This window comes from Podarcis bocagei, assembly GCF_964188305.1.
Source record: "Podarcis bocagei genome assembly, chromosome: 13".
Taxonomy (NCBI): domain Eukaryota; kingdom Metazoa; phylum Chordata; class Lepidosauria; order Squamata; family Lacertidae; genus Podarcis; species Podarcis bocagei.
Window position 1 is genome coordinate 25,246,477 of NC_138138.1, and position 22,539 is coordinate 25,269,015.

Sequence of the window (22,539 nt, forward strand, 5' to 3'; positions counted from 1 at the left end):
GAAAAATATTTAGGGGATCCCCCTACCCCACAAAAAACATCCCACAGTTAATTAAGGGCTGAGCATGCACAATAGGTACATAATGCTGGCTGGCAGGGTAGAACTGAGAATTGGAAAAGGATGTGGATGGCTGGAACCCTGAACAGGAACACTTCACACTGCAGTATTTTGTTGTAGCTCTCACTTGCCATGTCTAACATTTATTGTTAAACGACATCTCCATGAAGTTATTAAATACTCTCTTGGGGAAATAGGCAGCTGTGCTAGTTCATACAGGATATGTTAGCATTTGAAAAATAATTAGGTTTGAAATACATTGTCTTATCCCAAGCTAGTTAATTTCCCTTACCTCAGAAGCAGAATTGCTCCTTTGCTAGCTTAACGCAGCATCTCCTTCATGAAAACTAAGCAACTTCTGTAGAGCAGAAGGACAAGGGTTGGGGGTTTTTTTTGGTCAGAGAGAAAGAAGGCTCTGTTAGAGAGGAATCTGAGCACCGAGAAGGGGAAATGAGTGAGCTGATATGTCGGCTTACTTTTTAATCCAATTTAAATGAGTGTGAAGCTCATTTCCTTACACAAGGACTTCTGTGAAATATTGTAAAGCTGGATGAGTGGTGGATTTTTTCTTCAGGGCTGCATAGGCTTGTGAAAGAGAGAACGTCTAGTCTTCCGAGTCAGTTGCGCAGAGTTCAGCAGAATGGCCAAGTAGCATCCTACAGCCCTGAGTGGTATGAAAAGAAGACATAGTAGTAGTCTGAGCAGAACAACTTTACTAAGGCTATTTAGTTAGGTGCATGTAGCAGTCTACTACACAGTATAATATTATCCACTTTGATATATCTAAGGATATGGCTTCAAGTATTCATTGCGTTTGCCGCCTAAAAAATTGCCAGTGAGGCAGTGGATTTTCAGAATGCGCTAAGCCAGCTCATATAAGGAGTCCATAGGGCTAGCGGTCCAGAACTGGTCGTGGGATGGCTGCCTCTCCCAAGAGATGGGCTGCATTGTCCATCATGCACTTACCTTCACTTGCATCCCCCCAGCTCCATACACTATCATCACCTTCCCGTTCCTGTTTGCTGTGATGTTTGGGGATGTCGGCCACGGAATTCTCATGACCCTGTTTGGTGTGTGGATGGTGATCCGGGAGAGCCGTATCCTGTCACAGAAGAGCGACAACGAGGTATTGACGGCAAACACACACACACACCCCAATTTGGGCAGGGTGTGGGGTTGGGAATGAAAGCGAAAGTGGAAGATCAGTCTCCGGCTCCTTGCGAAGTATTTGATTCCATCTTCAATATGAAGAATTCATTGTAATCTAAAGAATAGCAAGAATTAGCGAGGTCCTTTCCAGGCAGAGTTGCGACTTTTGCAACCTTTAATAAGCAGAAAAGCTTTGCATGCTGCCATAAGGCTAGTATGCTTTGAGAGGTACTAGAATTTGGTCTGGAGAATGGCAGGGGTGCAAATAAGCTTCACTTAATTTAGTCACATCTACTGGGAACTGGTTTGGCATTCAAATTTGAAGAAGGAAGCTTTGCACTTTCTGGTGTTTTTCTGCCTCCTTTCCCTGGGCAGAGCAGGCAGGCATTTTCAGTAAGTCTCTGTCCGTCTGGATCAGGCCTGTGGCCTCTCAAGCCCTGGAATAAGGTGGACAGAGATTTCCCTTGTCTTTGGTCGCAGTGTCCTTCTCCGAGGGGTGACAGCGGTGGGGAGGCAACAATGTCTTGATTATGTAACTCGTATTTTTTATATCTCTCTCCCCCCCCCCACCTCCGCCCCCAAATTCTCCTCCTCTTGTTTACTGGCCAGATGTTCAGCACCATTTTCTGCGGCCGCTACATCATTCTCCTGATGGGTTCTTTCTCCATTTATACCGGCCTGATCTATAACGACTGCTTCTCAAAGTCTCTCAATGTGTTTGGCTCATCCTGGAGCGTCCGGCCAATGTTTCTGAAATCCAACTGGACGTAAGTTGATGAGATGCTCACAAAGACACAAGGAAGGCCTGTGAAATGCTCGCTCTGAGCAGTGTGCTAATGCGGGAGGGGTGGGTGGGAAGAGGAGGACATGGCAGGGATGCAGCAGCACCTCCTGTGTGACTAGCGCATTCTCTGTGTGGAACTAAAGAACCAGAGCTGTTTCCCGCCCCGCCTCCCCTGCCCCCTAGCTGTGCCAAAGATGCACTCCACTATAGTGCCTGTTTTGTACTCCTCCAGTCATTCTTTGTTGATAGCTTTCTGCTCTCTTGCCCACAGAGAAGATCTTCTCAAGGAATATCCTAGCCTTCAGCTAAATCCTGCCATTGAGGGTGTCTTCGGCGGGGCATACCCCTTTGGCATAGATCCGGTAAGAGCACCTGCTTGCAGCTACTGTTCATGAGTAGAGGTGTTTGTTTCTTGAACAGCAAGTGTTGATCAGGGTGGTACAGTTCTGAATTGTGCCACTTTCTCTTAAGTCTCTTTTTGGGAAGCCACCGTGTAAAGAACTCTCTGCATACAGTAAGCTTAGTAAACCAGGGAGGAGGCTGCGCTGAACTGTTCCCCTACTGATGTTGCTTTATGAAGGGAGCTCTTTACGTAGGAGAGTATTTTTAAAAAAGACTGAAGCACTACAGTCCTGAATTACTCTAGTACCTCTTTCAGCTCTGTCTCACAAATTAAGTACATAGGAAGCTGTCTCATGCAGAGTCAGACCATTGGTCAGTCTATCTTAGTACTGCCTACACTGACTGGCAGCAGCTCTCCAGGGTTTCAGGCAGGAATTTCTCCTAGCCCTACCTAGAGAAGCTGAGGGTTAAGAACCTGGGGCCTTTTGCATGAAAGGCAGATTCGCTAGAGTCAAATGTGGCATGCTACTGCTGTGGAACGGAAATGCCCTTGAAGTTACTCACCCCTAAAGTGCAAATTGTGTAGTCTCACATCAGGGTTTATTAGTGGGCAGCAAGGTTGAGACCAAAGTTCACAGTGGGGACAGGCTTGCCTTCAATTATGTGGAGAACACAGGGGAGGGAGATCCACCCAGATCCTTGGAGTATCCTTTACACTCAAAGCCTTTCACAGAAACTGTCTTAAAGTTGTTCCTGTAGCCATGAACACACGGTTAGCATTTTTAAAAATAAAAGACACACCACGCCATGCTTGGTCTCGAGGATGCTTTATAAAGTAAAAGGAATGTTTCTACGGAGAGCAGATTATTTTGGGTGTTACTGAGGATATTATGGGTCTGGGTGTACTTAGCTGTTTCACTGTTTGTCCTCTTCCTTGGTTCTGAACACCCTTGGGTCTTTGCACTTTGCACTAGATCTGGAATATCGCCACCAACAAGCTGACCTTCCTCAACTCCTTCAAGATGAAGATGTCTGTCATTCTGGGCATCATCCACATGATCTTTGGCGTCTCTCTCAGTCTGCTCAATCACATGTGAGTGTGCTCATTTTAGTTTAGCAGTCAGTAGACAGGCTGAGAAGATGCAGGACCATAGAAAGCTGCCTTATACTGAGCCCAGACCTTTGGTGTGCCTAGCACAGTACGGTCTGCACTGACTGGCAGCAGCTCTCCAGGGTTGGAGACATATCTCTTGTATCCGTTGATTGAAGGCAGGGTCTTAAATTTCTTCTTTGCATATCCTCTAGCTACTTTAAGAAACCTCTGAACATCTACCTCGGGTTTATCCCTGAAATAGTCTTCATGACATCGCTGTTTGGCTACCTGGTCATCCTCATTTTCTATAAGTGGACAGCCTACGATGCTAAGAACTCCATGGATGCACCAAGTCTTCTCATCCACTTCATCAACATGTTTCTCTTCTCCTATGATCCCAAAGAAAAGATGCTTTATAAGGGACAGGTAGGTGGTTTGGTGAGGGCAAGAGCTGTTTTGCAGAAAGCAGCGCCTTCCTCGTTCTGGCTTTAAGTGTGTGTGTGTGGGGGGGGGAATCTACTGCTGAGCTGGGAGGGGAAAGAATCATAGAATTGGAAAGGATCCTGAGGATCATCTAGTTCAACCCCCTTCAGTGCAGAAATATGCAGCTGTCCCGTATGGGGATCGAACCTGCAACCTTGGCATTTCAGCAAGAACTACTCCTTTGCAAACCACATGAAAACATGCAGAAGCTCCCATTTGTTGTGAGGTTTGTGCAGGAGCACACACATCTGTATCTGCTAGCATTTATGCAATTTTAGAATACGAGTTTTGATGTAAGAGCAAGTTTCTAGACCCTGTGGCAACAGGGAAGTGTGGGCAAGTTCTCCTGAGAAAATCTGAAAGGGTTCTTCACTCAAACGCAGGCAGGAGGGCTTAGGGAACTGGATGTGCTTGCCTGTTGGTGATAATCTCACTCCCTCATCTCTGTTCCCCACAGAAAGGGCTCCAGTGCTTCCTGGTTGTGGTAGCATTGCTGTGTGTGCCGTGGATGCTGGTTGCCAAACCTCTGGTCCTTCGCCAGCAGTACTTGCGAAGAAAGCACTTGGTGGGTGAATCTGTTTTCCCCTCTTTCCTTTGTAGGTCTTATTTGTTCAGATACTAGAGGTTTAGTCTGGATTTCTGCGACGGAGATCTGCATCCAGATGGAGCTCTGTTAGCACTTCAGTCCTAAGCATACTTTCTTAGAATGAAAACGTACTGGAATCATTGCGACTTACTTTCAGGTTTAGGATTGCAGTTTAAATCCTGCTTGCAGGCAGAGGCACAGCTGTAATTTAGCAAACAGGCAGCATCTCTCATGACCACTGGTCGCTTTCTGGATCCATCCGAAATCCTGGTTCATATGCATGCATTTGCCACTCATGGTTGGGATCCACAGAGCTGCTTTAAGTGTGCCCCAACCCACTGGGATTTTTTTAAAAAACCCTTTCTTTTGACCAGCCGGCCCCTATTTCACAAAAGAGGCTTTTGAATCTCCCATTTGGTTTCAGAAGAGATTTGCCCATGTAGAGTGAGACGTTGCTGCTCAAGGGAGCATGAGCTCAAGCAGCGACTTGGGAGTGCGGAACTGGTGTGGTTCTGCTGGAGGAAAATAGCCTTCCATCAGCAGAGACATTCAGAATGGTTTAGTCCTAAAACCCGTCGTGCAGCTGGTGATGTTAAGCTTTTAAGGACACCAACCTGCTGCTGTGATTCTCCAGAGACGTGGCGGCTGTGGTGTTCTTGTGGCAAGCTGTTAAAGATGCAACAGCCCTTCAAATTGCAGCTCGGTTAAAGACGCTCCCTCTTCCTTCTCTGACCATCTCATCTCCCCATGACCCCTCCATTCGTCTCCCTTCTTTTCTCTTTGTTTTTCTCCTCCTTTTCCCCTTTTCTTTCCTTCCATTCGCTATCAGGAAGGGCAGCCCGTGGAACCCCCTGTCAGCCCAGCCCAGAGTCCGCAGGCAGTAGAGGCAGCGGCGGCTGCAACAGTGAGTGGATTAAAAGATGCCAAAAGGATGCACATGGCGAGAACGGGAGGTGCCCAGGGGCCTTGGAAAGTATCTGCCCCGAGGAGGAGGAACGGCACAGCTGCCCTTTCCTCGGAAATATACGTTCCAAGAAATCTCATTCTTTCCAAACCCTACACTTACGTGCTCAGGGGACACAACGCAACCATATAATATGGTTGGATTTCAAACTTTGGTGTGTATGCCAAGGGTCTCCTGCAGTTGTGCTTGGCAGAGGACTCTAGGCAGTGCTCAAGGGTGTTCCTCCCTCATTTCCTTGGAGTGCTGTCCAGGTTTGTTGGGGCCAGCCGCCGTTCATCGTAAACTGAGTTGTATATGCGCATGTCTTGGGATGCGCCCAACTCTCCTCTGTGGATGCACACTGCAAGGGAAATTGGCAAGGATGGACAACGCTGCCTTATGGGCAGCTTCCTTGTCATTATAAATGTTAATTGTGGAACTCCTAAGTGTCTAAGGAACCTCAGAGTTCCTGGGGCACACAGTTTGAAAACTACGGTTGCAGCACAAAGAGATTCTTTGCCCTAGTGTGTGTATGTGGGGGGAAGCCCCCTCTTTCCAGATGCCAAGGCCCTTGGCTTTTGCATAGCTGCCACTTCTGTGGCTTTCCTCCCCTCCCTTTCTTCACAGTCCTCCCCAGGATTTTTGTCTCTCGAGTACGTTTTTAATTTGCATCCCATGTTTTCAGAGTGCCATAATTGGTGGTGTCTCCTCAGCAATGCCATCCCTTCTGAGTTCACGTCTCTGGCCTTCACCAGTTTCTTGCTGCCTGCTAGCTAATGGTCGCTTTGGGAATCCTTGTGGCAGTGCACTGAGTTGCTGGCTGCCCACTTCAGTGCTGTTCTTAATTGCGCCCACAACTCTCTGTGCCGTTGTGACAGTGGTATCCTACCTACCGACAATTGCTGGAGAACAAAACAGCTGTTTGCATTTCGGTATGCTGTTGCACTCCAGAAAGTCTTCTGCAGTCAGTTGAATGGCATGCCAGGTTTTTGGAACAAAGCACGTGATTAGTGCTGTGAAATTGGGGTGTGGTATTTAGCAGTTAACCCGGCAAAAAAGTTGTGTGTTCTACAGTCTTGCTGCGAGAACATGGAATTTGCTGCTCATGAAAAATCTGGTAACTTGAGAATTTCTTGCTTTCATGTGGGAAATGGTTTTAACCCTCAAGGCTACAAAGGTGGGCTGAAGAACATAGGACCAGAAAGCCCATTAGCCCAGCATTCGTTCCAGCTGCTTCTTGGAGCTGGCATGCTTGAAGCTGAAGCTGATAACCTTCTCAACATCTGGTATTCAGAGGTATACTGCCTCTGAGTATGGGCGTCCCATTTGACTTTCAAGTAACTATCTGTGAAATCGGAAGCCAATGGGATGGGGTGGTCAGGTGCTCTGCAGCCTGCAGATTCCACAGTATGTCCCGTTAGACTTAGAAACAATATGAGTTTCCTTTTTGCCAAATTTTTATAGAATATATCAAATCTATTTCTTACAGCAAAGGGTGTACACACAGACAGATCTATGTTCTTTTTTTAAAAAAAATACTGATTAATCTATGTTACAAAGAATCCCTTATGGACTTATCAAAGTATGTTGCCTTTAAGAACAACATAGTTATTAATGTATTCCTTCCTAGCATCCGATGAAGGCTGCAGACATTGGAGAGTCTCAAATGGCTGAATGTATGCCCCAAAAAGGAGTGACTTGGCCTGGCCTGGCCTCCCCATGTAAGGACAGGTCTGGTCTTCCCTGCTTGTGTTGTCGAAGAGCCAGACAGTGTCAGCCATACCCAGCAGCAGAGTTCAGGAGGCTTTGCGCCCATTTCTTCGCTTGCTAACAGATTATTTATTTCATAGGCCACTGATTGCATCGTTCTCTAGGGAATATTGTGAGAGTTCTTGCTGATGTTGCAAACATACAGCCTTTTTTTTTTTTTTAAAGCATTTGAGATTCTTGATTCCTGGCTCTCCTTCTCTTACTTCTCCTCTCTCCCCACCCCTCCAGCCCCTAATCCCTAGTTTCCCATTTTGAGAGGTCCAGTGTCTGGTAAGCTCTCTACTTTAGACTAATGTTGTTTCGCCAGCTTTTGCTGCCTTTGGATTCATAGCAGAACAAGCTTAGGCTGTTCTGAAGAAGGAAGAGCCCTGGAAAACAGACCAAAGCATGCTTTAGTAGCCAAAACACTTTAACAAATTGCTCAGTTCTTGATGCTCAAAAGTGCTGGAAACCTATAATTTGTTGTACTGGTACCCATAATTTGTTGCCTGAGGCAAGTCTCTCTCTCTCTCTCTCTCTCTCTCTCTCTCTCTCTCTCTCCTCTCTTTCTCTCTCTCTCATATGGTAGGGCCAGTTCTGCTAATGGCCCTGCATGCCAATTCCATACTAAAACATGAACCGATTGTGTGTCTCCTCTTGTTTTCTCCTCTGTTGTCTGCTTTAGGGGACACTCAATTTTGGTGGGATCCGCGTGGGCAATGGCCCAACTGAAGAAGATGCAGAGATAATCCAGCACGACCAGCTCTCAACCCATTCGGAGGAGGGGGAGGAGGTAAGACCTCCCATTCTTTCTTTGTACAACAAACTTTCATTTGGGAGATGTTACAAGAAGGGGTGGACCTTTTATGACTCTCCTTACATATATTACCAGATCAGACCAGGTCTGTATCCATTTACCCTCTCTTGCAGCTGACATTTACTCAAGCTAGCCAAAGCAGACTGCTTGGAAACTGTGTTGCCCCAGTAACTGTTTTTCTTAAGACTAGGGAAGCTCAATTTGACACTTGGGAACACTTCCTGTAGTGTCTTTGTTCTGGCACTTGGAAAAACCTGTGGGCAGCCCCCTTCAAAAGGTGGTTGTAATAAGCTGAGGCTGTGTCTTAAGTTCTCAATAGTTTGTGGTGGACGGGGGTCCCTTTCAAGGCGGGTAGTAAAGACTTCAGGTCAGATTTGAGGGTCTGTTACAATCTCCTCGCTTCCCCATGGGAAACCTCTGAATGGGCTGCGTCACTGCTGCCCTTGTTTCAAAGAGAACTGAACAAGGGTTCTTCCATTCAGTTTGCTTGTCTGCATGGGAGAAGGTCTTCCGATTTTTCCAGGCAGACCACTATGTCTCAGGGTGGTGGGAGGTTAGCTGTGCAGGTTCTTGTTATCCGCTGTTTGAAGAGGGCATCCTTGTACGCTACCTTTGTGTACAAGGCAATCTTACTGAGATGGCTTAGACCCCTGAAACATTAATAAAAACTCAAGCATACAGGATCTCTGGTTATAGTTGGTGATGTGGCAGTTCAAAATGTAAGCCAGTTGAGCAGTGTAATGGGTCTTGTCCTGTCCTGAGGGCTGCTGTCCTAACAGAGGTTTTAGCCTTCATATAAAATGAGCATTCTCAGGGTTCCTTGCTGGAAAGCAGTTTTAAGTTCTGAGAATAGGCATTGCCATTGGTGCAAATGTATGAACCTGCCATATCTTGAATCAGACTGTTCCACCTAGCCTTAGTGCTGTCTACATTTGATTGACAGTGTCTCTCCAGAGTGTTAGGAAGTCTTTCCTAGCTCTACTTCCTGAGATCCTTTGGAGAATCCCTTAGAGATGCCAGGGATTAAATGCGGGTCCTTAATGCATGCAGAGTATGTGCTCTTAACTTTGAGCTTTGACACACACACACCCCTACAATGCACAATGTACACTTCAAGCTTTCAGAGTTTTTCACAACTGGTACACAAGAAGCACTGTAAAACTAGACTAATATCCCTCAAATTGTGATGATAGGGATGAAACTGAGAGCTGATGGTTTGGCAAATCAGTCTTGGCCTTCTCTCCCTTGGGGAGAAGTCACAGTTGTTACCAATGCAAAATGAGGTGGAATGCAGCAACAACAATGATAGAGCACAGTTGCATTTTAGGATATTGCACTGAAAGAGGATATGCTCTTGTGTTATCAAATGATGCATGACCAAACCAAATATTCCCTTGTGTTTTCAAGCCTGCCGTGGAGGAGGTGGTAAGCCTGTAGCCAGTTTCTCTGTCTGTCTTTATCCAGATCATTGCTCCCATCACTGTAAACCATTTTGTAGAATTAGGCATATTTGCATCTGTGACTTGAAATTCTTTCTTCATCTTTTCATAGCATCTCATTTTGTGATGCCTCCTTCTTGTAATCAGAGGTCAATAATACCCATTTCCATAGAAAACAGCTTCATATTCATTTAAAAACAAAAGACATGTTTGTTTGAACAGCTGCATGTTCTTAATGGGGACTTTTGTGGTGTGGGTTGCATATTCGTCACTGTTATGTGCACAACCTGTGCACCTCAATAATTTGTAGAACAGAATCCCAAAAGTAGCAGAAGCCTTTGGAACGGGACGTGGACATGTTTGTACCTTTATTTTAAAAAGCCAACTTCCTCCATCCCCTGAACTCCAGCGTGCCCCTTAATTGCCAAATTTCCAATATCCCTGGGGCCTGCTCTCCTGGCTCTTTTTGCTTATTCCCATGGCCGTTTCCTGAAAATTCTGGCAAGACTTTACAACAGGATCACTCACTGGACAGTTCATGCAACATCTCACTGAGAGACCTGACTACAGACACGCTGAGGTTAGTTTTTTTACAGTTGCTGGGAGGGAAAACCTGACTAAGCTGAACCATGGTTAGCACAAACACTTGAGCATGCAGGTTCCAGAAGAGGAGATCACAGTCACTTTGCTTCTGCTCCCATCCTCTTGTTACTGCAGGTTTGGCCTGAGTGTCATCAGAGCCTGGACTTGTGGTTCGTGCCACTCTAGACAAGCCACAAGCTATCATCAAGGTTTCTTGGTTTTACAGCTTGTGGTTTTTCTAGAGAAGACAAACCACAAGCCTGGGTTCAGATGACACACTGAGCAAAACTGTGGCTTAGCTCACAGCAGTGCAGAGAAGGTGCAAAATGACGTTCTCCCCAAGTTGGTTTATTGTTCTGTGCAAATTGAGCCAATCAGTTGATAAACATTCAGATTAGGAGTGATGGATGCCAGTCTTCAGGTGGGGTGTTAATGTTCACTAGCCACCTGCTCAAAGTCAACAGGTCTGGACACAATCCACCAGTAAAAGGGGGAGTTAGTGGACTGGGATTCCACAGCATATTTGCTCCTTGCTTTGACTTCTTTATGAATGACCTGTCACTTCATCTAGCTTTTGTGGAGAGCCACCTCCCTGGCAGCCAACGATAGCAAAAGTTAAAAATAGACATTTTATCTTTGTGCCTCTGCCAAGAGAAAATGCAGCAACCTCCACATCACAGTCAGTTGATAAGAGGCTCTGATCATGGATATCAATGCAGTGATGGGAAATGCTGGATGGGCCCAGAAGGTTCTGCATAGGAAAAGAGCAACGCTTGAATTGCCCCCATTGCCTTTGTACAATAACCATGGAAATGCTGAGCAGTGCAGTCCTGAGGGGTCTGTTGCCAGGCTGCAAAAGTACGGAAATTAACTTAGTAAGCAGTGCATCGAAAGAACTGGAATATTGCTTATAATTTTAATGTTGGTTTATCCATCTTCTGCTGCTGCAGCCATCCTTTCAATCACCTGTCGGCTCTTACAGCATTGTGCTTTGTTGCTTGTCCTTCAAATACATGTTGGAGATTTGCAGGGCACAGTGTCCTGCAGTTCTGATGGAGTGCAGAATGAGGCTTTGGGCACAGAATTCAGCCGCCTGAAAAAGTCAGCTTTCACTTGCACTCCTCTTCTCCCCCCGCCCCCTAACACATTCCTAGCCCTCTTCACTGTGATGGTATGCCTGAACGTTTATGGGCAAATGCCTACTGAAATGTCAGAAGCCGGGGTGGGGGGTGGAATGTAGCGGAACAAACTGCCCTGCTTATTGCAGGTGGGGATTCATTGCCTGCTACCATTTCTTGTTGTCCTGCCCTGCCTGCCCCCCCCCCCCCCAGCATGAGTAGCAAAAACCCCCAGGATCAGTTATATAATTATAGTGGGGATGGGGGTGGGAATCCATCAGACTCGATTATGCCAAAAGGAGGCCAAGCAAATTTTGATCATTTTGATGTAGAACATGTGCATCCCTGGAGTCTAGTAATTTCATAGCTTGCTTGGCAAACTCTCATCAGGGCAGCTTTTGCTAAGAATTTTTGTTTCTTGGTTCCAAAGCTTGAGGCCTAAATGTTAACAAGTAGCTTGCCTTCCTCAGTCTGAAATGTTTGCTGTGCTGGATACTGGAGGGGAATGAGAGAGCGCTCAGTTCACCTTTATCTTGGAACATTTTTGGAACTTGGCAGCTTTAGCTGGGTGTAGTCCGTTTGATTGCTAGAAGACTCCAGAGATTCTGAGATGTGGCAGACAAAAATACTAAGATGGGATTTTTCACAACTTTGATTTTGCAACACTTAATCTCTCTCTGGTCACTTCTCCTCCTCTTAGTTGTTATTCAAACCTTCGCCACAGTGACTTAAGCAGCATTTCCTAAGAGGATTTGGGGACGGTGGAGGATGACAGGGTGGCAAGCAAGAGGGGACAGCAGGCTTAACCAAATCTCAGCAGAGGCAAGCAAGTTCCTGTCTGGCACCCAGTTTTATAATGGAAATGTGAGCCTCGCCTGATTGTATGCCGACATTAGTTGTTCCTAATTAAGTCCATTTCCCTTGCAGTCTGTCACTTCTGGATTCCAAGGCCACTTGAGTGCCTATTAATGCCAGGCAAATAAGGATTCTGCCATAGACACATGGATAGAGTGACTCCTGCTGTCTGTGCCTGATCCAGCTACCAAATCTTAGCTTTCAGTTTACCACCAAGAAGGGCAGGGCTGAGGAACATTCAAGTTGAGTCTTAGATCTGAACAAGCCATTGAACACTTGTACATTTTAATGGCGCTGAGTGTCCTGCAGTTTTGAGTTGTGTTGAGCAAGTGATCCTCCCAAGTCTTGGTGAACAGAGAGGGAAATAGTCCAGCCAGCGTTCTAGCTGTGAGCTTTGAGTGCCCTTGCAATAGAGTTAGTTGCTGTTGTTGCTGCTACTGCTGCTGTTCCTGCTTTCTAGCTGTCTAGTCATTGCTGCACACTCTGCCCACCGCTCAGACCTGGCTTTATTACTTCCTCTTGCAGTTTGACTTTGGGGACACTGCTGTTCACCAGGCCATCCATACCATCGAATACTGCCTGGGCTGCATCTCCAACACAGCGTCATACCTTCGCCTCTGGGCGCTTAGCCTGGCGCATGCACGTGAGTAGCTTCACCATGGCTGGCTCTTTTGAGTCCAGGGATGAGGAAGGGGAAATCTGAGCTGTGAGAATAGGGGGAAGGTGTCACAAGCCCTTTTTCCTGTGGTAGTAGCCAGTGACTTTTGTGTACTCTCATTCCAGGTCGTGTCATGTAGAGAGGGCTAGAAGACTATGTAGCAGTCTCCTCTCTGCCCAGTATCTTTTTTTGCCCACCCAAAATTCTTATTGAAATCTTCTGAGTTCTCTGAAGGGGAGCATTGGGTAGCTTGTGAGAATGAGTTCAAAATGTCCACAGTGTGCAGAATTTGGACCCTAAGCAGGAGGAGGCTTTGCTTTTTCTTAAAAGGAAAATTGGTCTGGGGTGTGATTTAAGAGCACAGCTCACTTTGGGAACTCATCCAGCTTCCGAAATCTCACTTTTATTAGAGCAGTGAGCACTGCCCTCCAAAGAGGAGCAGCTAGAGTGAAGGCAGGCATGCAATCCCTCTTCTCCAGAGCTGTAGCCCTTGCTGATCGGTGATCATTCTTCCTGTCTTTCTCATCACAGAGCTTTCTGAGGTCCTCTGGTCCATGGTGATGCGTGTGGGCCTCAGCGCAAAGAGCTTGGCTGGTGGGTTCGGCATGTTTTTCGTATTTGCTGCCTTTGCCACCCTGACAGTGGCCATCTTGCTGATCATGGAGGGCCTCTCTGCTTTCCTGCATGCCCTCCGCTTGCACTGGTAAGTGTCATCTGGTACAGCTCTGCACTGCAAACAAACAAAAGCACAGTGGGTACAAAGTTTGCATCATGTTTGATCTCTGTCATCTCTACTTAAAGTATCTCAAGAAGCATGGCTGGGAAGTGCTCCTGCCTGAACCCTGGGAGAGCTGCTGGCAGTCAGAGTAGACATTGGTGGACAAATGAACTCAGGTTTAGGCTGGAGAGAGGACAGCTTTATTTGTTCAGGTCTAGTAAGCTAATATCCATATTTCTCAGATGCATGGTTATTTGTTCTGATTGTGCTTTTTCCTTGGCCAGCATCAGCTTACTTTCTGGGGGCTTTTCTAAGTTCAAAGGGGGTGTCCCTCCTGCATTTTAACTACTTGCAGGATAGACCTGGAAGTCCTCAAATGCGCAATATCTAGTGCATATAGAATGAATGAATGAATTTTATTATTTCGGTCACAGACCAGTTCCAGCCCACATACAATATCAAGGAAGTCATAAAACATGATAGGGATACATTTGAATTTGCAGTTAGGTATAACAGGGACAATACAGATATAGCAACAGTTTAAAAATATATAAATTAAAACTTAGTCACTAACATATAACCTAAAATTATCATTTAAACCCTTAATCATTATGATAGCGCAACTTGTTCCCTAAGTTTTATGGCAATCACACAAGTGCATATAGAATAGATTGAGGCTGGGGTTAGCTGTGCTGCCAACATCATCATCTTAAAGAGTGGTCAATGTGCACTGCGAAGCATGAATGAGTGAGAGAGTTCTTTACCTGCAGATAGGTTCAATTGGGGGTTGAAACTGGCTGGTCTCAAACCAAATCTGAAGGAGTCCCTTTTTGGTCAACTTTACAAGCAAGGCCTTGCATAAACCCAGCCAGCACTTTGGATCCCAGGAGCTGCCCATAGAAAACTGCTGTAGTTTGCAAAAAGGATGGCATGCAAAGTCTTCCACGCTGTTAACTAAGATCATAGGCATAGCACTACTGGATCAGAACTAAGATCCATTTGCAGGCACATGCAAACAGCTAGAATAGTTTTAAGGACAGTACAGTAGACAAAAGTGAAGATGGCTGTTCATCTTGTTTTGTTCTTTAAACCCAAGGCAGATATCTTTACATCCAGCTGGAAAAGCTTGTCAGAACAAAAAAGAACAACTAATGGGTGCCTGGTATATCTGAGCATTATAAAAAAAATATTCACTATCCATACACCATGATTTCATAAACTTTTGCCACCCTGTCCCTTTTTCTAAACTAAAAATTCCCAATTCTTGCAGAAAGTGCTTCAGCCTCTAGAATCATTTTGCTGTAGAAGCAGAATAGTGTAAACTTAAATGAATGGACACATATAGTAAGTTTGTATGCCGTTGATGAATAATTATGATGACCATGTTGTGTCAACACTTCCATGTGCAGTAGCAGTTTTCTTACATTTTAGAGCTGTAGGCTGCCTCCAGAATCCAGCTTGATTTTTCCTAACCCAGCTTTAACTCCTGCTCTCGGTAGGCCTGGCTTGTGACATTTGTTTTCATGACCCTACTTCAAGTTTCAGTGGCTGGTTTGACTGGGCTCCACTCCTTGTCAGGAAAGCCCATCTTAGCAGAACAATAGCAGCTGCACCCCAAGCAATCATGACATCAGCCGTTATCTTGATCTTGTGCTAGGGGCCAGGGATTGCTGTCCTGGCCCAGCCTTTTCTTCTCTGTGCCAAGTTCAAAACAAATAAGCTTCCAGCAGGGGCCAGCTGTGTCTGGAGATAGGAGCGGTTGAGTCATTCTGCTGTAGGGCAGGAGTTGCTGTCAATATCTGGGAGTGTACAGGAATCCCCACTGCTGATTTAAGTGACTCTTAACTGAAAACTTTGAGGAGAAAGCCAGAGAGACAACTTTGGAGTTCTTTCAAGGTGCTGTTTTCTATCAGTACAGAGCAAGTAGCTGGAGTGTGTGTTGGGGTGGGGGTGGGGGGTGGAGGAGAGGTTCCCTGTTGCATCAGTTGATCATAATTTGGATAGCCGGTGATGAGCTGCAGCCAAACCATTCTCAGCAAGGTTTTCGCAAAGGGTGAAAAATTGCACCTAGGTTATTTAGAGGTGCAAAATAATTAACCTTCTGCTCCTCAAATATAAATATCTTTCCAGATTGCAAAATCCACTTCCATTGGGGGTAACGACTCCATTAGAAAATTACTATGAGCTGTTTTCGATCTGTTGTGCATGTGCGTTTTTTTAAAAAAGGCAGATGGCAAAGTTCTTTAAGGGGGGGAATAAATTAGGGAGTTTGACTGCTGAGGTGACTAAATTCAGTGCTAAGATGTGGAACTTGCAGCTCCTGCATCTCTTCCCTTTAGCAGTGGAATCTGCAAGGTGGTGGCACACACATATGGAAGGTAGAGTGGAGGGAGGAGACTTTGCAGATTTTGTTGGCCTCAGCAAATTGTCTTTATACTGAGTCAGACCATTGGTTCATCCAGCCCAGTTCTTCCACTGGCACCAACCCTCCCAAGCTCCCATGTCGAGCTCTGTTAACCTGGAACCCATTTTATTTGGTGATGCCAAGAATTGCACCTTGAACCATCTGCATGCAAACGATTTGCTTTACCGCAGAGCCTTGTTGCTTCCTCTTAGAATTCAAAAGCTGAGGGTGTGTCACCTTTTGCTGGAGAGGAAGAACAGTGAATCTTCTTTCCTGCTGGAAAAAATGCTTTCCATCTCTCCTTCCTCAGCCCGGCCACTCCCGGCTGGGATGGGTTTATCTCGTAACTTTTCAGGCAGCAGTACATTCCAAGCAGATGGTTGCCTTGGCTGAAAAACAAATAGTTTTGCAAAGCGGGGGCTTCCTTATCTCCGCGGCTGTGTGGGAAGCAAGTGTGTATTTCGCTGCCAGTGCCATTGGCTGATCACGCTCTACCCCCTTAGCTGCACAAAGGGCCCTTTTGACATTTAGTTTGCAGCCAAAGGCATGTTGGGGTTCATTGTCTTGCCACCTGAGACCTAAGGAGGGCTGAGATGGAGGGCAGGATGGAGATGTGCTCCGGGGATTGATGCACAGCTGGAATGGGAGTTTCCCCACACCTTGGGCGTAAAACTAATGGAATGAAAAAGAGAGCGATGGCAATGCAGTCCTCTTCTCTCTGCTTTTCTGTGTCTTAATAACTGGCATGCAGTAGAACCCTTCAGCCTTAGGGAACTGAGTTCCAAAAAAGATAACTGAGGCCAGGAAAACAGAATGAAAGTTATCCAGTTGGCTGGCGCTGCACGATGCACAGGAGGCGAGACTTGTTCCAGTTGGAGAGGGCGAGATCTTTGGCTAAAAGCAAGGAACCACCTTAGCTCCAGATGGCTGGGCCAGGAGGTTGGGGGGCGGGGGAAGGAGGCTCAGGTAATTAGGTGCCAATGGGGAGCTACACATTCCATGGCTGGAAGGAGCGGAACATTCCGTTGAGGGAGGATGTTCTGTGGAACTGTGTGTGTCTCCGTGTGTATACACTTAATTTGATACAGGCCTTAGTAGAATCTGAGCTGAACTCGGAAGGGGAGAGGGATTGTGTTCCTCTGCTCCTGCAGTCTTCTAAGAAGGGAGGGGACCTCCAAGTATGTGTGCTCTTGTCTAGCAGTAGGATACTATCACCAGCTCCTCTCTTGAAATCATGCAGGGCCTTCTGGGGTTGCAATCTTTTGACTCGGTGCTACCCATCTCCTCCTCCTGCCCAGGAGGGTGGGAAAGTGGGACTTTTTTGTTCCTGACCACCTGCAATTTCTCCGTCCACCATCTAATCCTGCAAATGGGAGCCCCTTCCAACTGCTTTCCACGCCGCTACTTGGGGCATGTGGAAGGTAATGTTTCCAGACACTGTGTTCCCTGGACCCGACGGCTGGCAATTCATAAAGTTCCTGGGCTGAATTGCTGCGTGTCCATTGGAGAACAGTGAAACTGAGACCGAGGAGCTCCCCTACCCCACCCCTTTGGATGTGAACCACAAATTTCTTGCCTGCCTCTTGATCACGCAATGCCTGTTGCCAGAGACATGAGTCTTGAAACTCGCTAACTTCTTTTAAAAAAAGGCTTGAAATATGGCCGCCCCTCCCTCCCACTAGCCCCGTGTCCCTGCCAATTAGTGAAACAAGTGGAGAGGAGCAGAGCGCGCAGCTGTTTCCAGTCTGTAAGTGCAGCTGGCACACCCTGGATATGCTGGGAATGCTTGGAGGTCTGGCAGCGCAACTGGTATTCTCAGTCAGGGGGGAGCTGTTCGCCGTCCAAGCGACGTGGGCATGCTGGCGGGGGCATAGAGAGCGGAGGTGGTGGTGGGCTGTTGCAATCCTCTGCCCTTTCGCTCTGCAATGGTTTTCCCTTAGCATATCAGAGGCTGCACTTTGCTTGCGTCTGGGATATATCACTTCAGGCTACGGGCGGGCGGCTCACGTGACTGAGCGCTCCTTCTTAACATGCACAAATCTCTGCACATAGAAAGGTGGTGTATCAGGAAGAAGAGCTCTAGCATAACCTTTGCCCTGATGCACTAGTCTTCAGTGTGCAGGGATTTTGCTCGTGTGGGTTTGGCAGGCGAATCGTGAAATTGGAGATTTTGCAGAGAGAGAGAAGGCCAGTTCATATTGGTAGCTGACAAATTCCATCTGTGCCTTTTGCCTTTTGGGGGAAGCTGTTGCATTTGCTTGCAAAGGTGTATGAGAGTTTGCTTGATCCATTATGCCTTCTGACTGCCCCTGAGTTAAATGAAGTTTCTCTGTGTTCTCTGGTGTATTTGGGCTTGCAAGATGGATGTTAGTCTTTAAAAAGAATCCTGCACTTGAAACATTCCACCCTAGAGGAGCAGCGGCAGCAAATCAACTCGTACTCCGTTTTTCTCTGTATCTGGCAGATGAAGGGGATGGAAAATGTTTCTCACCACAGAGCCAAGAGAAGAGCACGGGGTTTGTTTTCTTAATGAATCATGGGGTTTTTCTTTCCATGTTTGGTGCCTGTTTATGATTGGGCAGCCTTCCAGTACCATTCCCTTTACATTTTGAGTTCATTAGTGGAAACGGCAAAACAGCAAAGGAAGCAAACCGATCCTGGAATGCAGGCCTCTGTTCCTTTCTCTGGTGTTTCCCTGTGGCACCCTGAAGTTGGTGATGGAAGAAGAGGGGTTCCAGACTGCTCTGGTTCAAAAGAAAGATGTCTCACTTGCCGTGGCTTAGATGGGCATTTAGAATAGTTTTTGGAGTGCAGCTGAGGTGAGCTACACAGATCTGAAACGAACTGTGATCTTGCTTTTTGTATGGTATTCCAGTACTGAATCTTTAGCTTTTTTGCTAAAATGGAAGATTTTTGTTCCACTTTGTGAAATGTATTGAAGCCTAATCAACTTGAATAGTTCCCTTCCCATTTCTTTTTGAGGGGAACATCATAGGTTAGGGAAGACATGATAACAGTGACCCTGACTTGGCTGGGTGAACCTAAGACTTTGGATTGATGTCCAGGTAATGGCCTTCCACGAAATCACTACTGGGAGAATGTGGCATACTTCCAAAGTTCCCTGGCATAGATACAACCCTGAAGGCCTTTAAAGAACAGGGAGGGGGGAATCCGGATACCTGTGCCATGTTGTGCTACACCCCTGTGGTTTATTTGAAAAAGGCCTTGGGAGACCTCAGTTCAAACCCCTCTTGCCCATGAAGCGTTAGGATCAGTGACTATATTTCAGCCTAGCCTGCCTCACAGTGGATGGCGAGGATAAAATATGATAACCTCCATGTATTGCCCTGAACAATTTGGAGGAAGGTGGAATACAAATACGGTATACACCGCATGAAGCGCTCTCTCTCTCTCTCTCTCTCTGGATGTGTGTTAGAATCTTGGCTGGTTCTGAGGTGGGTCTCTAACTGGTCACCCCCGGGAATTTCAGGAAAATCATCATCTGTGGGAGGATGCAGAATGCTCTTTGGAAGTCTGAACCATCAAATCATCCTGACCTGAGAGATGAGGAATAGGATTCTGCATCGCTGACAGTCCAGAATTCTAAAGAGCCTGTCCTTGCAGGGGTTGTCACTCACGGTTCTTCTGGGGTATATCCACGGAAGCTGCTTCAGTGCCTGGTTTCCTGTTGTGATGCTAAACCAGATGCAGAGGAGAAAGTCTAAAGTAGTGCTGTGTTGGGCATTCAGTCCAGGTGTGCCCCTTGCCCTGAGCCTCCTAGACACATGGTTTAGCAGAGATAGACATAACCACAATGATTGTGTTTTTCCTCCATTGTCAGAGATATTGCACTCCCTGAATGCCCGCTTCTTGGACTCACGAGTGGATAGAGTGCTGTTGCGCTCAGGTCCTGCTTTGGGGCTCCGCATGGGCATGGGGTTAACCACTGTGAGAACAGGGGGCTGGACTAGATGGGCCTTTAGCCAGATCCACTTTAAGGACCCATGCCATCCACCCAGAAGTGCTTGAGAGAGGTGTGGAGCAGGGCCAGCAAGAGTCCAGAGGGATGGATAGAGGGGCCTGTATTCAGCCACCAGACCTGAGGTTCCCCATTCCTACGTTTGGGCATAGAGCACTGTTATCGCTTGCATGCCTGAGTCCTTGCACTGATACCCACTCACATTTGCTGCAATTTGAACCTTCTGCAAAGGCAACCGGGAGGGGGGCTGTGGGTTTAAACTTGGACAGGGAATTGGGATATCTGAAACGGTACATTGCAGTAGTAAAACATGAATGCCACAGAAAGGATAAGGTCACTGCCACTTTTGAATCTCGAAATTCTTCGACATGCCTCCTGAGCTAATGCTTGTTTGCTTCTTGTGTTCCTTTTTTTGTTTCTCACTAGGGTGGAATTTCAGAACAAGTTCTACATGGGCGCCGGGTTCAAGTTCCTCCCTTTCTCATTTGACAACATCCGTGATGGGAGATTTGATGAATGATCCTCTTGAGGCCAGTTGGATGGATGTGTGGCAGTAAACCTTGGCTCCCTCCTGCATGTGTTTGTGTTTACCTGTGTGAGATAAATCTGAAGTTGTATAGCTCTCCGGTTGTGTAGTCAAGCTGCTAGTGTGACAATATCGTGCTTTTCTCATGAGAACCCCACTCAAAGGAGAAAGGGAATAATAGGAAAAACCTAAGAATCATAAGAAAATATTGTTCCTGTAATCACCTTGGCAGGTCCTGGGGTGTGGCAGTGTCCTTCAAGTTGCACAGACAGAGACTACCACGGAGGAGCACATCCTAACCACCTGCAGCCTGTTAATAACAAGCATGTTAGCTGCTCAGTTTGGTACCGGAAAGTGAAGTGCAGTTCAAGAACACACAGGACTAGAAACTTGTATAAGCTTCTTCTGGCAAATTGTCTTGCCAGAGGGGCCATTATTCCTCAGTCCAACCACACACACTTATCTCTCCTGACCTCTAGAGCGGCACACTGGACTGCTTGCAACAAGTCCCAGATTTGCCCCATGCAAAAGTTGTATTCCAGCTTTATGCCTATCCAGCGATTTGCTGGGGGCAGATTTTCCTCTTTTACTGGCATTTTTGCTCTGCCATACCCTCAGTTAAATTGCCATCATAAAATTGCTTAAAAGGCAACACACATGACAGGCAAGAGAGCTCCCACCCCACCTGCGCCTGCCACACGTCCTAGCTTGACCTCTGAGCAGAGCATTGGCTGCTATTCCCTCCCCCTCTCATTGCTCTTGCTCTACTGCTTGTAAGCTACATTTTGTCCCCTCTTCTCTGCCTCGCCCCTCTGTGTGTGGGCGTAATCCTCTAGGAAACTCTGACCGAAAGCAAAGGATTCTTTGGGAAAGGTGACCCCCCACATGGCATTACAACTGGATGTTTTTGGAACTGTCCTTCCCTGGACAAGAGCAGGCCGGTGAAGGAGGGAGGGAGTTTGCTTGCCTGCCCAACTGCAGAGCCGACCTGTGCCTGGCTCTGCAGGATTAGTTAATAAGGAAACTTTGACTCACCCTGCCTGCAACTCTGAATGGCTTGTTTTGTTCCAAGGAAACTGAGGGTCTTTCACCTCCAGGAAGCTCCTATGTAACCCTGACATTACTAGATGGAAAGAAGAAGCAGGGTGGGGAAACCTGCACACCCCGATTACTACTGAGCATTTGTAAAAGCCATCCACAGCAGCCCTTGTGTATTTTAGGGTGGGCTTCCCTAGGAAAATAGGAATTTCCCAAGGGCGGGCAGCATCTGCCTTCCCTTTGCCATAGGAAAGAGGCTGGGCTTTCTGCGCCTCTGTATGCTGAGTATTTATATGATTCATGTGTATTTGTGTGACTTAAGCATGCACTGTTCTAGAATTGTCTCGGTATGAGGCCACCTGTGTCGCGCACTAAAGGCAAGAGCACCGGAACTGGTGTGGCAACTTTATGGGCAGGTGCTAATCCCTTATTTGCTCTTGAGTAGAGAGTCTGAAGTATCAGGTGCTGCCATGTGTATGTGTGAAATAGAGAGCAACCGGTCATTGTGTTTACTGCTGCTGTTTTGGACAAGTGAAGTATTCCCCCCACCCCCCGCTGGTCCTCATCAGTCAATCACTGTGTCTATTAAACTAGTTCATCTCATCTGCTGTGTGTCCTGGTCTTCTTTGACTGTGCCTGGAGTGGGGAGGATTAATGGAAGGGGGTTGGCTGGGCTGTGTCAGCTAATAATAATATTGCACCCATGCAGTCTAAAAACTGAATTCTGGGGTTGGTATGAATGATGCAGATAGGATTGCCTCTCATAATTTGCAGGGTGTATTCCACATTTCTGCCACTTTGCATGCTTCCGGTTGCGTTGCCGATGGGAGAGGCAAAGTCCTGCCTACAGCCAGCGACTGCGTGGGCAAGCTTTTTCAGCCTCCCCTTTGGCTTGTGGAACTCCCAACAAATATTTGCAGCTACAAGAGCTGAAAACTTCCTTTAAAAAAAAGAAGTGGAGGGGAACACCCTCTACAGTTATTTGCAAAAAGTTGAATGTTTGCTCAATACCACATGGTTTCCAAGGAATCCCAGAATCCACACAGCTGGGTTTGCTGTCTCCTGTGGGTGGTCTTTTAGCTAGGCCTAAGACCACAGAAAAGGCTCTACATCCTGTTTTATATCAGAGAAACTCCAGAGCTTGCTGCCTTCTCTGTGATGCAGGTGGAAGATAAGCCCTTGCCCTTCCATTACCATAACTGGGTTTAGGGTAATTCCT

General features: G+C 46.7%; 1 protein-coding gene across 10 annotated transcripts in view; it reads left to right on the top strand.

The window, feature by feature from the left end:
* ATP6V0A1 (ATPase H+ transporting V0 subunit a1) overlaps positions 1-21,923 on the top strand; it is a 42,150-nt gene extending 20,227 nt beyond the window's left edge. For 5 of the 10 annotated variants that reach the window (XM_081168972.1, XM_081168970.1, XM_081168976.1 and 2 more), the window contains exons 12-23: positions 1,044-1,183; positions 1,816-1,973; positions 2,262-2,352; positions 3,307-3,425; positions 3,638-3,851; positions 4,366-4,473; positions 5,324-5,398; positions 7,872-7,979; positions 9,411-9,428; positions 12,523-12,640; positions 13,187-13,358; positions 20,183-21,923. In XM_081168972.1, coding sequence (XP_081025098.1) covers positions 1,044-1,183; positions 1,816-1,973; positions 2,262-2,352; positions 3,307-3,425; positions 3,638-3,851; positions 4,366-4,473; positions 5,324-5,398; positions 7,872-7,979; positions 9,411-9,428; positions 12,523-12,640; positions 13,187-13,358; positions 20,183-20,276 — 1,415 coding nt within the window. In that variant the 3' untranslated portion in view covers positions 20,277-21,923. The remainder of the gene's footprint in view (positions 1-1,043; positions 1,184-1,815; positions 1,974-2,261; positions 2,353-3,306; positions 3,426-3,637; positions 3,852-4,365; positions 4,474-5,323; positions 5,399-7,871; positions 7,980-9,410; positions 9,429-12,522; positions 12,641-13,186; positions 13,359-20,182) is intronic. The other 5 variants (XM_081168977.1, XM_081168979.1, XM_081168978.1 and 2 more) reach the window with 3 other exon arrangements.
* The last annotated feature ends 616 nt before the right edge of the window (positions 21,924-22,539 follow it).